The sequence below is a fragment of the Akebia trifoliata genome, chromosome 11, assembly GCF_017979445.1.
Source record: "Akebia trifoliata isolate Shusen 1 chromosome 11, ASM1797944v1, whole genome shotgun sequence".
NCBI lineage: Eukaryota > Viridiplantae > Streptophyta > Magnoliopsida > Ranunculales > Lardizabalaceae > Akebia > Akebia trifoliata.
In genome coordinates, this window is record NC_141385.1 from 28,911,956 (window position 1) to 28,930,370 (window position 18,415).

An 18,415-nucleotide genomic window follows, 5' to 3' on the forward strand; every position below is an offset into this window, starting at 1 on the left:
GTTGCAAACACATCTAAGAGTTCAGAAGTTGCATGTCTAAAGCAATGGTGAGGATTTCAAGGTAGAGCAAGAAATTGTATCTACATTAACTATGGTGTATGGTCCATAGTGGGTAGACCATTACTTCTTTAAAAGTGGTCGCCAGTGTTGAAGCCTATACATTTGATGGTTAAAACTGAATACCAATTGGATGCTTCCTTGATTACCTGTACAATTTTGGGCATAAGATTGCCTTGAGTATGATTGATAACATTGTGGGTGATCAATTAAGTTCAGTGGACCTACGGCAAAAGGAGTAGATTGGCCTTCGATCGATTATGTGTGGAGATGATTTAAATTGCACTTCTCCTGATTCAGTGCTTTCGGAGAGAGATGATGGCGTAGCTTTTAAGCAAAAAATTCATTATGAATGGAAGCCTACTTTCTGTCAAAAATGCCAAACATTTGACCACTCTGCATCAAATTGTGCTAAGTCAGCTTCGAATAATCAAAAGATTAATCATTTAGGATTGGATTACGAAGAACTTGTAAGCAAGGCAGGAGGAGCCTTTGACAGCGATGGAGAAGGTTCCTGAGAAAGAAACGGAGGTGATTGTTGGATTGGATTAAAACTCCTCTTTCCAAGATTTTAACATTTACTATATGTTCGGTTCGCTATTTCTTTGAAGAGTAAGTATTCAAAGAGTTGAAGGGAATTTTCTTTGATGATACACTGGGTAATGCGCTTGTTAAGAGTCAGGCCCCCTCAAAACTCCTTTTCTATCATTTTTTAACTCCCATTTCGCTCCCCTCACAAATGATACCTATATGATTCTAGGAAGTCATCTTGGTCTCTGGACAATTTTTAAGCCTATTTCAAATATGTGAACCAGAAAAGAGAAAAAGATTGAGATGCAGAACTGAAGAAGAAATTAAATCCCAGCTTTCATTTCTCATTTACTTCACGAACAATACCGAGATGACTATGGTTTGACAGGTAAACATAGCCATCTCAACGGTCAAATACAGAATATTAAACATTTGTAACAATTACAAATATTTAAGAACCATCACACCAAATCCAATACCAAGAAAAGTTGCAATTGCGATTCCAAATATACCTACCAGAATACTAGGAACAACCAAAGACCCCCATCCTTTAGCTGTGGCCATCCCACATGCGGTCGTGGGGCCTCCAATATTGGCATTTGATGCTAACAACAATAGCTTCTCATCTAAATGCAGCAACTTTCCCACTCCAAGGATCACAGCAAGATGAACTGATACCTGAAGCAGAGCAAACATGAAAATGCTGGGTGCTGTATTGATGACATGCCATATGCTCCCATTTGCACCCACCACTGCAAAAAATACCTGTTGTTCCATATCAGTTAATAAAACAAGAGAGCTTATATTATTGCCACATGGATTTCATTGTAACACGCCAATTAAACAACACCAAATAAGAATCTAGACACCAAAGAAATGGATTTTCAAATTAAAAAGCAAAGCTTTAGTTTTCTCACTCATAACCAGTCCCATTAGAGCTTTGAAGAGTTTCCTCACGATTAGAAACCCAAATCAAAGATCTTCTTTGGAGAAGAAGAAGAACAAACGGACAATGAAAAATAGAATGATTATTTCACACCAAAAACAGAATACTTATTTTCATTATTTTGCATGTTATAAAAAGTTGGTTGACAATATAAGCCCACTAAATGCAATTCTTTCTATTCCCAGTGACTAGTCCAGGACTCAATTTTCTAGTCTCAGATAATTTCATTACCTTCACAAGTAAGATCACATCCCTCCCTCATTATGAGCTTGTACACCGGCTCCTAAGGAGTCATCCCCAATGATCTCAGTCAGACCAGGCATATGCCAAATCACACAATGTAGTATGTGAGGCCTCAAATTCTTCAGATGTTCATGGAGACATCTCTTGGAACTATAGCAGCTCTTCAAGATAAAATCGATAGTGTGGAGGTACATCCATTAGAAGTAGATACATGAGCATGAAAGACCTCAAATGCATTGGAAAATAGTAGATAGTAGTAGATAGTAGTAGTCTAATTTTGTTATTTCTATGTTTCTTTTTCTGTGTAAGGACATTTATGTCCATTCACCTATGTAAGGGCATTTTTGTCCATTCACCTTTTTTATTATTATATATATCTGCCAAGCTCTTAATTAGAGACTTGACAATTCTACAATTCTTCTTGGTATCAGAGCCATTAGAATTCCTTTCTTGGTTCACCTTCGATCTCCTTCATCTTTTTTGATCACATGCTGCGATAACTCTCTGCGCTGTGTTTCATGCCCTATTTTGTTCATCGTTAGCCTATTGGCTGGACTGTTGGGTCCCTTTTTTTATCTGCGATAGCAGCACTGCAACCTGTGGAGGCGTGCGACAGTACTTAGGGTGCCTTTAGAGACCTACGATATCGGTTCGGATATTATCGGATATCCGACATTTTTTCCAGATTCGAATTCGGATATAGCACTAGTGCTGTGTGTGATCAACGACAGCAACTACGACTTCCTGGCTTTGATTCTCGACAATTAGAATGCAGACGAACCAGCCATAACCACCGTTTTCTCTGGTCGGTGATCGTTCAGGATTTTTTATCGGTTCGGATATTATCGGATATCCGATATTTTTTTTTCGGATTCGAATTCAGATATAGCACTAGTGTTGTGTGTGATCAACGACAGCAACTATGACTTCCTGGCTTTGATTCTCGACAGTTAGAACGCAGACGAACCAGCCATAACCACCGTCTTCTTCGGTCGGCGATCGTTCAAGATTTTTTATCGGTTCGGATATTATCGGATATCCGATATTTTTTTCGGATTCGAATTCAGATATAGCACTATCCGATCGGATAACTATCCGTTGACAACCCTAGGTGACCCTCCTTATTTTCGACTGTACGAGATCTCCCTTCAATCCACAAGTTACGTCACTTCTTGTTTAGTATAAACCATGACATCTACTCACGAGATAAAGGACTCCCACACTGCTCTTGGGGGAAATTCTTCTGCACAACAGATTACTACTGCTCTGTTAGGTAGTCATAACTTTCAGTCCTGGTCTCGGTCTGTGCGACTTTATTTGGGTAGTAGAGGCAAATCCGGTTGGTTATTTGGCACTATCCCTAAGCCACCCCCCACTGATCCCAAATTTGAACAATGGGAAATCGATAACTGTACCATTCTTGGATGGTTATTTAACTCTATGGAACAGCGCATCTATACCATGTTCATGTACCATGAGACTGTCTCTTCTTTGTGGTCGGCCCTCACTCAGACATATGCGCATGCTATGAATGACTCGAGGATTTATGAGCTGTATCGGGATATCGCTCAAGCTACCCAAGGCACTCAGAGTGGCAGATTACTTTGGTTTCCTTCAGTCTCGTTGGGAGGAGCTCTCGCACTATGAGTCTATGGTTGAGTTATCTGCAGAAACAGCTGGGTATGTGGTTAAGCGGATTGGTCGACATCAGACATACCAATTCCTCATGGGTCTACATCCTGAGTTTGAAGTAATTCGGACACAGATTCTTAACACCACTCCTTTACCATTTTTATTTGAGACATTTGCGACCATTGATAGTGATGAGCGTCGTCGCCGTGTAGCTTCTTCTCAGACTCAAGTCCCTGGGATTATCTCTGCCCCAGCTACAGATCAGATGGCTCTAGCAGCCAATTCAGGGTTCTCTGATTCTCGTACTCAAGGACATGGCAGTCGAGCCCGTGGAGGCCGTGGACGTGGTAAAGGGAGTGGCCTTACTTGCAGTCATTGTGGGAAGGTTGGACATGAGAAGATCCATTGCTTTCAGCTTTATCCCCACCTTTTGAGATCTTCTGTGGGACAGCCTTCTGTAGGACATCCTTCTCCTCGTGCTGCTACTGTAAAGTCTGCATCAGTTTCTCAAGCGACTCTTGGCACCATCGATTTGCAACATCTCCAGACTCAGATTGCAGCCATTGTACGGGATCAGATCCAGGCTCACACTCCCTCATCCTCGACTGTTGCGTCGGCTATTACACCTCAAGGTACATCATCTGCACTTCATGCTACTCAGTCTGGCTTTGCTCCACTGACATGGGTAATTGATTTTGACACCTCTGATGACATGACTGGTGAGTCTAGTCATTTTACATCCTCTATTTTCCCCAGTACTCATAGAGAGGTTCGTCTTGCTGATGGGTCCCTCACACCTATCCACAGCAAGGGTACTATCTTATTATCGCCTAATTTTTCTCTTGACTCCATGCTTCATGTTCCTCACCTATCTCTTGACCTTTTATCTGTGAGTAGCATTACTAAATCTTTAAATTGTTCTGTAACATTTTTTCCTACTCACTGTATTTTTCAAGACCTGACTTCGAGGAGGATTTTTGGCAAGGGGTATGAGAAGGATGGGTTGTACATATTTGGATCTCAATCGATTACGGTTCTAGTTTCTGTGCTTCCATCGTCTGGGAGCCACACTTTTTCATCTCCATCTTTAGATTTATGGCATGCTCGCTAAGGACATGCTAATTTTCAGCACTTGTGTTCTTCATTTCCTACTTTAAAAACTTCTTGTAGTGGCCACAAATTTCAATGTTCTGTGTGTGAACTCTCTAAACACACTCGTACCTCGTATATTCCTCCTATGCATCAGTTTAATGCAATATTTGATTTAGTTCATTCTGATGTTTGGGGGCCTTCCCCTGTTACTGCATTTAATGGTCATAGATACTATGTTACATTTATAGATGATTATTCTCGTTGCACTTGGGTTTATTTTGATGCGTTCTCGTTTTGAGGTGCTTCCTATTTTTATTAATTTTCTTAAGATGATTCAAACTCAGTACAACATCACTGTTAAATCTCTCAGGTCAGATAATAGGGGGGAATATATTTCGGATGGGATTCGTTCCCATCTTCATGAGAATGGTATGCTCTATCAGTTGACATGTCCATACACTCCTGAGCAGAATGGGGTGGCAGAACGTAAGAATCGTCATCTCATGAATACAGTCAGGTATCTTCTTCGAGGCATGCATGTTCCCAAGGCATATTGGAATATAGCAGTTCTAACTGCGGCTTTTCTTATTAACCGCGTTCCGAGTCGCACCTTAGGAGGACAGGTACCTCTTCATGTTCTTCAACCCGACCGCACTCTCTTCCCATTACTCCTAGAGTCTTTGGGTGCACATGCTTTGTTCAAGATAGGACTCCCACTCGTACTAAATTAGATGATAAAGCCATTCGGTGCGTCTTCTTGGGTTATTCTACTATGTCCAAGGGGTATCGATGTTATGATCCGGTTTCTCACCGTGTCATACATTCTCTTGATATTACATTCTTTGAAAATATTCCATATTTTTCTACTACTTCTACTTTGCAGGACCCTTTTTCTTCGCAAGACTCATCACCTATAGTGCTACCCTCTCCGATCTTTCCTTCACCTCCGTCAGAGTTTTAGGTTTACACTCGTCGCCCTCGTCCATCTCCACCTTTGCAAACCTCCTCCTTGGACTCAGGTATATCATCTCCTACTCTTACACCTATACCTGCTCCTATTCCTTTTGTTTCTGACTCTCACTTACCTATTGCTCTTCGCAAAGGTAAACGAGGGTGTGTTACTGATCATCCCATTGCCCAGTTTGTCTCCTATCAGGGTCTTTCTCCTTCTTATCAGGCCTACCTTACTCTTATTGATTCTATTCGAGTTCCTCGGTCTGTATCAGAAGCTTTGCAAGATCCTCAGTGGACTAGAGCTATGACTGTTGAGATGGATGCTTTGCAGAAAAATAATACCTGGGAACTTGTTACCCTTCCATCTGAGGAGCGAACCGTTGGTTGTAAATGGGTCTTTACGGTGAAATACCTCACAGATGGCACTGTTGATCGGTATAAGGCGCGACTAGTTGCTAAGGGGTTTACGCAGACTCCAGGAAAGGATTTTGGTGCCACATTTGCTCCTGTTGCCAAACTTTCCACTGTTCGTCTTCTTATCTCTTTAGCTGCTTGTCACTCATGGCCTCTTCATCAACTCGATGTGAAGAACGCTTTCTTGAACGGTGATTTGACTGAAGTTATATATATGGACCCCCCTCCTGGGTTTCGTCTTCAGGGGGAATATTGTGGGAAGGTATGCCGCCTTCTCAAATCTCTGTATGGTCTGAAACAGTTACCGCGAGTTTGGTTTCAGCGTTTTTCAGAAGTTATTTTGTCTATGGAGTTTACCAGATGCCACTCAGATCATACTTATTTTGTTCATCGAGGATTGGATGGTCGATGTGCCATTGTTCTAGTATATGTAGATGATATTATCTTGACAAGAGATGATGCCTAGTGGATTGACAAGGTGAAGATGATATTGGGTCGTGTTTTTGAGGTTAAGGACTTGAGTCCTCTCAAATACTTCTTGGGGATAGACGTAGCTTGCTCTCGATGAGGTATTTCACTATCTCAGCGCAAATACACATTGGACCTTCTTCAGGATACTAGTATGCTTGGTTGTCGTCCTGCCTCTTCTCCTATGGATCAGAATCATCGACTTCATATCGAATTTGGTGATCTATTATCTGATCCGCTTCTTATCAGAGACTTGTAGGTCGTCTGATTTATTTGACTAATACTAGACCGGATTTGACCTTTGCGGTTAGTGTAGTTAGTCAGTTTATGCATGCTCCGCGTATATCTCACCTTGAGGCCGTTCATCGTATTCTTCGCTACTTAAAGTCACGTCCTAGCCTTGGGCTTTTCTACTCATCCACTGCTCAACGACATTTGTCATGTTTCACTAATGCTGATTATGCGGTCTCTCTTACAGATAGGAGATCTACCTCTGGTTTCTGTGCATTCCATGGAGGTAACCTTATCTCATGGAAAAGTAAGAAACAGAGTGTGGTCTCTCGTTCTTCTGCTGAAGCTGAGTATTGTACTATGGCTCTTGGGACATGTGAGCTTCTCTGGCTTCGATCTTTACTAACAGAATTGGGATTTCCTCTTTCTGGTTCTTCCTCGTTGTTCTACGACAACAAGTCTGTTATCATGCTTGCATCTGACTCAGTTCTTCATGAACGAACTAAACATATAGAGGTTGATGTTCACTTTCTCAGGGAGAAAGTTCGATCTGGTGCCCTTCAAACAGTCTTTGTATCTTCTTTAGATCAACTCGCCGACATGTTTACAAAGTCTGTTGGTCCTTCTATCTCTAACTCTCATCTTATCAAGCTGGGTTTAGTTGATATATTTGTTCCAGCTTGAGGGGGAGTATTGGAAAATAGTAGATAGTAGTAGTCTAATCTTGTTATTTCTATGTTTCTTTTTCTGTGTAAGGACATTTATGTCCATTCACCTATGTAAGGGTATTTTTGTCCATTCACCTTTTTTATTATTATATATATCTGCCAAGTTCTTAATTAGAGACTTGACAATTCTACAATTCTTCTAAATGGATAGTTTTCTATAAAAGTTTTTTACGAGACTTTTTTTTTATAGAAAAGAAAATTTACTAAAAAGCATAAAAGATACAAGGTGGTTGAGGTGACGAACAAGAATAAGATACAAAAGGGACACCAACCCCACACAAGACCAACTAAGGGACAACCAAACTTCAAACTTTATCCCACCTTACTAGGAAATCCTCAAAGAAAACCCCCCTGAAAGCCTTAAAAGCTTTTCTCAAAAAGAATAAGAAAGCCAGAATTGAAATTAAAATATCTTGAACATCTTTCCCTTCAAAAATGGTCTATTCCTCTCTTTCCATACCCCCCAACAATAACCAAAAGGAGCAAGACTCCACAAAACCTGCTTTGCCTCACTAAAGGATCTACCCCAATAAATCCAAGATTCAAATATCAAGCAAACTGTCTTAGGAAAATAGCCCACTAAGTTGAACAAGGAGAGAAAATGGTTCCAAATCCAATTTGCCACACAACATCAACTGCCTTTTGGAGGTCCAGGAGAAAGGGGAGGCCAATTGGAAAGAATGCTCATAGGACATTGGGTCAGAAACTCCCAATTTACCCTAGTCAAAAACTCGGTAGAGAAGCAATGGAAACTCAAAGGCAACCTTGAGGTGTCCTTGGATGATAACAAATCATATTTCTTCAAGTTCTCATCCTGGGTAGGTAGGGAAGTAGTCGGTATGTGGCGAGAAAGCTACTAATCTTAAGACTGTGGGATAGATTCATAAGAGGTAGATAAGAAGGAAGAGTCGGTGGTTCCAATCTGGTACAAATTCTATAACTTACCAAAACAATTCTGGACTCTTGAAGGCCTAAGCTTCATCGCTAGTGGAATTGACAAACCTCTCTTTATGGACAGTGCCACTCAAGACCTTAAGAGACTGTCGTTTGCTAGGGGGTGCATAGAGATCAATGCAGGCAATAAGATTCCAAAAGTGTTGTATGTCAGGCTCCCAGAAGATAGGCTCACAGAAATGTATGTTGAATGGGATTGGATCCCACCTAGATGTATTAACTGCCAGGTTTATGGCCATTGAACAGACAATTGTCCTAAGGGAGATAAGTCAGTGCAAGCGGACCTGAGAAGGCAGGGCAGGAGGGGAGGCAACCCTATGTACCAGTATAAGAAGGAAGATGCATGGACCTTTGTGGCTAAAGGAAAGAAAAATATGCAAGTAATGGATAAAGGGAAAAAGCCTATGCAGGCTGTGCATGAGGTAGGGCCTTCGAAAGAAGCAAGACAAACAGGAAAAGGGACGCACCTTAGAGAATAATGTAACCTCTCAAATATCTGGGGGGACAATGGCCTCTAAGGGAAGCCACCATCAAGGTAAAAATAGCGTTAAGTCTGAATCAAGTACACACAAGAAGGTAGAGACTACCCAAGCCTGAGAAGGTGACCAGAGTACTAAGGAACAGAATCCAGTACGGAATGGCAACATTGGAGGGACATTAGTGATTGTTGAATCCACTTTTGCTCCGCTAATGAATAAAAGAAGAAGAGAGTGACCATGATATGCCTCTCGTGGAGGATCGAGCAGTTGACATCAAGGAAGATTACTTGGGGAAGACCGCTGACAAAGGCTTCAAGTATGTGTCTCCCAAGAACTCTAAAAAGAAGAATAAAAAGAAGGGTGGCAATTCAGTATCTCCAAGCAACAAGGAGCAGCAAAGAGGAAACCACGAGGCTAGCCTAGATCCTTTGGAAGTTCAGCCCAACCTGAACCTTAAGGGGGATGAGCTTGATCTGATGAAGGGCAGAAGAACTCTTACACAGATTAGAGATGGAGTTCAAGAAATGATGAAATCATTGGAAGCCAAGTCCACCATAGAGGAGGATGGAGACCCTAATTCTTCTTGATGAATCTTGCTGCTTAGAATATTCAACAGCTGAATAACCCAACCAAGCAAAAGGAGATCAAGAGATTAGTGATGACAAACACCATTTCTGTTATGGCTATCCTGGAGACTAGAGTTCAAAAGATCAAGAGGGATAAGATCATTGATAAGATGAGACCTGGTTGGAAGTCTTGTGATACTTATTTTGTGGAGGAAAGTGGAAGAATCTGGATGCTATGGGACTCGGAAGTGGTTAACATCAGAATCTTAGCCATTACAAACCAGCTCATCCACTCTTTTGTGGATCCCAAGATAGGGAAACCCTTCTTTATGACGATGGTTTATGCTTTGAACAGCCAAAATATTAGAAAAGAGCTTTGGAGGGACATTAGTAGTTTCGCTTTTCAAATGTCTGCGCCTTAGGTTATGATGGGTGATTTCAATATAGTTTGTAACAGCAATGAAAAAGTAGGAGGGAGAAGAACTTCTAGAGCTGCTATGGATGAGTTCAATTCATGCATCTCCAATGCTGGGATCTTTGACCTCTAAACTGATGGTTGCTGATTTACATGGAGTAATAAGCAAACCAAGGGCAGAATAGTCTCCAAGCTTGACTGAGTGCTGGGCAACTCAGAATGGATGGATGAATTCAACCATGCTACTACGTCCTTCTTGCTTCCAGGAAATTCTGACCTCAGTCCTATGACGGTTAAATCGACAAACCAGTGATATCCAAAGGTAAGCCTTTCAGATTAAATAACTTTTGGGCTGACAGTCCTGGTTTCTTGGATGTTGTTCAGGATGCTTGTAGCGAAGAGATAAATGGTAACCAAATGTTCAGATTGATTATGAAACTCAGAGGTGTTAAAGCTGCCCTCAAAATCTCGACCTCCAACGGATTTGGGATCATTGAGGAGAAAATCCATCATGTTCGCAAAGAATTAAGCTAAGTCCAGACTGAATTGCAAGAAGCCCTCCTCAATTCAGTTTTGGTTGATCAAGAGAAAGCCTTGTTATCTGAATTTTCCTTCCTCTCTCATTGTGAAGAAGCATCAACAAGGCAAAAGGCAAGAGTTAACTGGCTCCAACTTGGAGATTCCAACGCGGCATTCTTCCACCAGAGCCTTAAAAGTAGAAGACCCAATAATTGAATCAGTTGGTCATCTGGACCACTTTATTAATAAAATTGGTTGCTCATCAAGAAAAATAAGTTCCCCAATTCCTCCACCTCCCAATCATTAAAACTTCTAAAACCAAAATCCCACGCTACATCTCTCCCACTCTAAAGGAAGGGATAGATTTCCCTGTCAGAAAAATCGTAAAGGAAAGGGGATTTTTTTCGAAAGAGGCACATCCCTACACCAATTGTCCTCCCAAAAGAGAATCATGTTCCCACTTCTGACCCTGAATCTCACTCTCTTCCGAAATGAAGGCAACCCCTTAAAGATGCCTTCAAACTCCACACCCATAAGGACCCTTTACAGCTCCACTCTCCCAACCAAATTCCTGAACTCCAAACTTGTTTACAATAACCTTGCTCGACAAACCATCCTCCTCAATGCACGTGTGATGCCAATTAACCATATGAAATTTTCTCGAGCCATCCTTGTCATTCCAATGGAAATCCCTAAAAATCTTGTCTAGCTTCTTTTTCCACGGATCTCGGTAAAACAGAAATGTGAAAGGAAGTTATTAGAAATGAGAAACAATGAGGTCTTGATTAAATTCAGCTTGCCCCCTTTAGATAAGAATCTCGTCTTCCAAGAACTGAAACGCTTTTGCAACCTTTTGATGAGCGGGTACCCTAAACTCCTACTGTTGTAAGCCGGCCTCAACGGTAGTCCAAGATAAGTAGTAGAGAAAGCCCTAACCTAGAATCCAACAGATGCAGCAAGCAACTCCACACTAGGCACCTCTCCCACCGCAAACTTTACTCTTTTGAAGATTAACTAGGAATCCCAGTAAATTAATCATATCATATGAGGATCTTTTCTCATGTAGATAGTTTGGAAACCATCCTTTCCTCCTTAGGAGACTTTATTCGTATGGAGTGTGGACCACCTTCTTGGGTTAGATCCTCGTGATAGATCATCTCATTAGCAAGAGTTTACATATCCAAGTCCCAACTAGGTATCATGTAAGATGGCGGGAGAATTAGTAGATCACCAATTTCTTTCTCACTCCCACTTCAAGGATTATGTCGATATTCTGGAAATTTTTGGGTATCAATAAGGTAACCCAAGGGATAGATCAGGACTTTATTGAAGGGCTGACATGCAAAGGCTTTCTTTTGAGCAAACATCTTTGGGAGCTCCTCCCCTTCGCTCTTTGTAGGAAGATATAGAAGGAAAGAAATGAAAGGATTTTTACTAAAGAAGGAAGCACGGAGGTCTTGGTGCTGAAGATAAAATTTCTTCTTCTATAGAATTTCAACACTGGAGTTTAGAGATTTACTTTGACGATTTTGTTGTTAGATGGAGTGATGCAGTGAAAGAGGACATGAACAACAGAAAACATGGCTCCAAGCAAATGAGAATGGAGGAACAGGATTCATTGAGCCGACCACAAATTTTTGGAAAAACCCTTCGATGATGATCATAATGATGTTGGGCTGAGCTAATTAAAGAACCCTCTTCTTGATATATTTTATTCCTACTTCTAGTGACTTCCTCAGTCACTGTTTCTTCATTTTCTTCTATTTGTTGCTTCTCTCATTTTAATAAAATTACAGTTTTACCCATGAGAAAAGAGAGATTGCTTGCACCAAATTATTTAATGTCTATAAGCGTGTCGTAATAATTTTTCTTGTACTCTTAACATGAACCAACTATCTTGGAGAAAAATATGCATCACAACATGTGGAATAAACTATACAAACATTAGGACAAATCGACTTTGTCGGGGGTCACAGTGCCAACAGTCAAGACCACCACATGGCCATATCTTTAAGTAGGTAGACACGGAAGGAAAACCTAATGGGTTTGGTCTTTCATGCAATCAGGTCAAGGAAGCACACGAAGCTAAACAAATTAAGAGAACTAGAGTTTCATTGTAAGGAATGTTAGGTGTTCACAAAACAAAAAATAAAAAGATAAGGAACGAAATGTTACGGAGTAGCCCTATTGAAACATAGAACAATAGTAAAATGCAAATCAATTGTTATTAGTTAATTTACCTGCATCAGAATGAGAGCTGTAGCCTCACCAGCAGGTGCAAGGTATCCAAATTGTGTAGGAAAGATAGTTGCCAGAACAACTACAATTGCTGTTATGTATGGAATGTTGCCTCCTTGAATTCCAGAAAATTCTGTCATATAAGCTGCAATCTTGCAGATTCCGAAAGATACAGCAAGAGCAGTAGCAGTCTGTAACACAACTGGGTTTTTTCCAGGCTTAGACTCTGTATTCCTTTGACAATCTGCCAAAAATTCAAATTTTAAACAGAGAATACGTTATATTAATATAGTTAGTTTGCTTTCTTCAGGTTTAGTGCCTTTTAGACCATGAAGATGCGAATCATCCTAATATTTTCAAGTATCTATGTAGGGCAGGGCAAATAAACATATCAATTTTCTCATTTTTTTTCTAGATTTTTATTTTTTTTGTTAAGATTTTATATGAGTCTAATCGTAATCGATTAATCATAAACAACTACTGAAATTGTTTGAATGAGTGTTGTAATGTTGAGATAATAGTTTGAGCCAAGCCTTTTTAATGCTTGAGTGGTGTGTTCTAATCTTTAACAGGGTAATAAATAATTTATGAAATTGGGGTGTAATAAGTAAAAGTTTGTCGTGCCAATAGCATGTCTCAATTAGAGTAAGTGGGCAAATGTTAAAACATAACAAAGTAAATGAAGTCCTATGTTATTTGAACATCAAAATTGGACACAATTAAAAGCAGGTTTCCTGGGATGGAAGGGAACAATTCTTCCTGCAAGCAACAAAAGCTCGTTACCTACTAATGTCATGCAGTACATTATAGACAGAGAGTTCTAGAGAAGTGTCAAAAGAATGGAACAAAGAAAACCAACAAGCATTCTGCATCTTGACAAATGATAGTCTGTAATGGAGAGAACCCCAACTGGTAAAAAATAATTTAAAAGAAAAAAATAAATAAATACCAAAGTTGTGGGATAAGGCTTTGATGATGATGCATAGCAAGATGACAAGGCAAAAACGCACCATTGTCTGATGTTGAAGCCTCGGGAGGTATTTTTGATGCTAAGGCAAGAAGTAAAGTGAAATATATCGCACAAATAGCATTATCTGCAGCTATCCCTGCAGCCAAAACTGATGGAGAAACTGCAAGAGCCTCCGAAACAGCAACAAGATTGATCGCTACATAAATTCAGAACCAAAACTTCATCACTAATGACATGGAACTTGAGAAAAGGAATGCAACTCGCACAAACTATCCACATAACATATCTGAAACAGTGCCAAGATTGACAACTAAATAAATTCAAAATCAATACTTCATTTGACATGGAACTTGAGAAGAGGAATTCAACTTGCACAAACTATCCACATCACATAATCAAAGAGATGAAATAATCAAAGAAAATAAAAAGCCATTAGGAAACTGGAACAAGTGGATCCTATGTATTTTTTAATTTTTTTTTTTTTTTGTTAAGTATAAATTTATTCAAAAAAAAAAAAAAAACAGAGGTCAAAATGACCAACCTTGAGAAGAGGAATACATAAGAAACTATTGATTACAGCAATTCAAAAAAAATAACAATGAACTATAGTTAACAAACTGAGTCCCATCTAAATACAAAATCTTCAAAAAATACTTCCTCAAAATCCTTCCTCGGCCTCCAGCAACAAAATAGTATGCCCCAAATATCTAAGACTACCTCATGGGTTGATTGCTCCTTCCCTTGGAAAACTCTTTTATTCCTTTCCTTCAATAATCCCCAAAAAATCATGAAGGGGGTAATTGATCAAAGAATTCTTTTTCTACTAGAGAACACATTGAAACACCACCCTTTGAAACAAGACAACAATGAGACTAGACAAGCCCAACTGAAATAGAATAAGCCTAGGAAATGAGCCCAAATGTCTGAGGCAAATGGAGAATGTATCCAAATGATAAATTTTGAAGATCTGAATAAGACCTAATGTGGTTTACACAGTAAAATCACCAGCAATGAAGAAACAAAATTCATAAGATGAGTGCAACATGTAGGAACCACAAAAATTACACTCCTTGGGAGTAGTAAAGGGCCCAGTTCAACCCGATTCAACCCGAAACAATACGAATCGGATCAAATATTTAATGGGTAGGCCCCAAGGCTGACCCCTCAATTCAACGTGCTCCACACTAGGTGATACGGCCAACTAGGCCGACCCCTCAACTTAATGTGCTCTATGCAAGGTGGTTCGGCCAACTCGGTCGACCACTCCTCTTGACACCCTTCCCTTGTACGGTTCGACCAATATGCCCTTCACCTTATATGGTTCAACCAACATGCCCTTTCACCTCATAAGGTTCGGCTAATGTGCCCCTTCACCTATATGGTTCAGCCAATGCGCTTCCTTACCTTATATGGTTCTGGTTCGGCCAATACACCCTTCACCATATATGCTTCGGCCAACGTGCCCTTTCACGTCATATGGTTCAACTAATGTGCCCCTTCGCCTATAATATGGTTTGGCCAATGTGCCTCTTCACCTATATGGTTTGGCCAACGTGCCCCTTCATCCTATATGGTTCAGCCACGCGCCCCCTTATACTACATGGTTAGGCCAAACGAATCCCTTCACACTAGGTAGTTCAACCACCGGGCCAAGGAGAAACCCACACAAAACTAGGGAGGCAACCTTATGCCAAACTACCCAAGTAGCACAAATTACACATGGTGTCTGAAGGAACCACAATACATAACTTGTCTGAGTCAAGTCGAGAACTGAGTAACCATCGAGTCAAGATAGTTACACATTTAAGGTCACTTCTCATGTGAGTTACAAGAACCATGAGGAGTGAGCTTCATTGGCATCAATGCATTATGGGCATTAACTTTCTTAAATGCGGTACATCATGGGTGATGGGTTACAGCTGAGTTTACTACCTCCTTCAATGAGTCAATCTATAAATAGGGAGACTTCTCCAACACAAAAACCCCAAGGCATAAGCCACACAAGAATACTTGACTCTCACTCTCTTCTTTTTTGCTCTGCAATTTTACTAAGATCTAACTTGATCGTCGAAGGTTCCTTAGCTAGCACCACACCGGTGTCTTTTCAACTTAAGGAAATTGAGGATTATGATCAGAGATTAAGAGCCATCGTTGGAGAAGACGATCAGAGTTGAGGAGATTCACCGAAGAAGAAGACCGGAGTCGATCATTGTATTTATTGTAACACGTACCTCGAGGAATTGAATATCCAAAAAATCCCTCACTTTTTGGCATAATCTATGGAATATATTCACCAATTCAAGACGGGGCTTCTTCAAATTGATAATTGTTATGATCATAGAGCAATCATCGCTTATCGAAAAGGGCTCCCGAATAATTTGAAATTATATGATTCTCTGGTGAAGAGCAATCTAGAGAAGATGGAGGATCTCTTACTAAAGGTAGAAAAGTACACAAAACTGGAAGAAGACAAGCTAAGTACTACTCCTGCGGCTACATCCATTCTTCAGACAGCGGAGAAAACATCCCAGCAAGGCAAAAGCGGTTAGTCAAGCTAGAAATAAGAGAAGAACAGAAGGAGTAGAAGAAAATATCAATGTTTGTAGAGGCATACGATACTTCTTGAGGCACACCTCGCAATGAGGTTCATTAAAAGCACCCCGAGGCGTAAGGATGAAACCAAAAAGCAATTAAGGCTTGCACCTCAAACCAGAGGCTTTCAAAATGCTTACGCCTTATTGTGAGGCATGCGCATTTTGGCCAATTCTTACGCATCACATTTATTTTTCTATTTTTTCTTTCTTTTTAAATAGAATTTTTTCATCTCTTTTTTTATTTCTTTACTTCTTGTTTTATTAATTAAGCAAGATCATATAAATTTCATTTTTGCTATCATTTTTTTTGTCACATGCAAAGAAAATTGTTGAGTTGATTTGATTTATAAATAAGTTTTGGTAGTATTTAATATTATATAAAATAACTTATTTAAAAAATATTTAGTTATATTTTTACAAGGAACATAAAATAGTTATTTATTGTAGAAACGTTTAATTATTAAATATAAAATAATAATTTTTATATTAATATTTATTATAATGGACTAATACTTAGAATTCATTTGTGTATTTGATAATTGGGAATATGTGGTTAATATCCTAATTGTTCAATTGTTTAATAATAATTATTTAATATCTTATATTATTTATTCAAAAATATAATGTGTGTGACGGTTATGCTTTACGCCTCGAGGCTTATGCTTCAAGGCATTGGCCAATTAAACGTTTCACCTCACGCCACAGCGTCTAAAAACATTTCAAGAAATCAATACCAGAAGGTGCTTGAAATTACACCCTCTCACTGACTCGTTGGATCGCATCCTACAGCGAATTCAGAACAAGCCCTTCATTAGATGGCCAAGGCCAATGTTCTCAAACCCTTCAATGAGGGATACAATGAAGAAGTACACTTTCCACAAAGACCATGGGCACCGGACAAAAGATTGCAAATCTCTGAAGACTATGACCAAGATCTTATAGATCAAGGATATCTACAAAAGTTCATCGCTCATCCAAGGTAGACACATGCCAACAAGCAACGACAACACCTTCCTCCTCCACCCCTAAGAGGTCTGGGGCAACAGAATCAGAGAGCAAAAATTATCAACGTAATTCATGGAGGAGCGGTAACTCAGAAAAATTGAACAAGAAAGCTAAGAAAGAGGAAACTGATCAGAAAGGTTGTTCAGATACAAGAAGTCTATCAGCTCCGACCTCGGCCTCGACCTCGATGGACTCGACCTTTAACAGAATACAGACGGTCAGCCATCTTTTTCTTTGATCAAGATCTAGAAGGAATACACGGACCGCATGAAGAAGCCTTGGTCCTAACACTGCCAATTGGCAATTATGATGTCTATCGAATCCTGGTGGATTAAGGAAGCTCAACGGACGTCCTTTTCATCAAAGGATTCAAGAATATGAACGTCGATGAAAATGCAATGGGACCACAAAATTCTCTTCTAGTGGGTTTCAATGGAGATACAATTCGAACGTTGGAGGAGATCACCGTATCGGTTTTGGCCAAACCAGTAATAGTGATGACAAGATTCATTGTAGTAAATGTTCCTTCACCCTATAACGTAATTTTAAGGCGACCAAGGATGTACAAGATGAGGGCGGTCCCCTCAACTTATCATCAACTTGTACGATTTCCAACGCCAAACAGCATTTGGGAAATCAGAAGAGATCAAACAATTGCAAGGCGATGCTACGTTGCCTCATTGAAGAAGGAGCTGACCAGTTTCTTGAGAAGAAATAAAGAAGTGTTCACATGGTCATTCAAAGATATGCCAAGCATAAATCCATAGATCATTTACCAGCAACTGAATGTGGATCCAAGTTATCCACCAGTCCGACAGAAGAGACGGCCACTGTGTGACGGTCATAACATCTGTCACCTAGAGTTAAGTGTAAGCTCGCCCCGGAACTACCCAGGAGCACCCATGTAACAGTATGTAAGGCTCAATATGAGGCCATGTCAACCCCCGTGCCAGGGCATAACTGTTAGCTTAGAGGCACATGTCAGCCCCGTGTCAGGGCATATCTATTAGCTTAGTGGCATTTCTGTAATAAGGGAGTATGACTAGCCTCCACTTTTTATGTTTCCTTCCGGAAACCTAGGAAAGGAAAGTTATACACCTTGTAGGAAGGGTGTCTAGTGTTTTCCAATCCCCGGCCTACACCCACGTTGACTGAAGCCCTCAAGCCCAGCTCCGTGGAAATCCCGTGTGTCATAGGATCATCTATTGCTTTGTAACACACCTTTATGCTTTTGTAATGCATTACCCCGTGTAATCAATATTATATCAACAAAGTTGCCTCTGAATTTTGCCTCGTGTTACCTCGTTTACTTGTTTGCTAGCTACGCTTGTGGTGTACGATCATTTTTACAAGCTTACAAGTGGATTTGACCACCTTGC

At 40.1% G+C, this 18,415-nt stretch overlaps 1 protein-coding gene across 3 annotated transcripts in view; it reads right to left on the reverse strand.

Annotated features, from left to right (window-relative positions):
- Nucleotides 1-900: 900 nt before the first annotated feature.
- Nucleotides 901-18,415, reverse strand: part of LOC147391216 (uncharacterized) — a 29,393-nt gene continuing 11,878 nt past the window's right edge. For 2 of the 3 annotated variants that reach the window (XM_086417407.1, XM_086417406.1), the window contains 3 exons: nucleotides 13,478-13,633; nucleotides 12,470-12,711; nucleotides 901-1,353 (listed from right to left, as the gene is read on the reverse strand). In XM_086417407.1, the coding sequence (XP_086273533.1) occupies nucleotides 1,030-1,353; nucleotides 12,470-12,711; nucleotides 13,478-13,633 (722 nt within the window). In that variant the 3' untranslated portion in view covers nucleotides 901-1,029. The remainder of the gene's footprint in view (nucleotides 1,354-12,469; nucleotides 12,712-13,477; nucleotides 13,634-18,415) is intronic. The other variant, XM_086417408.1, reaches the window with a different exon arrangement.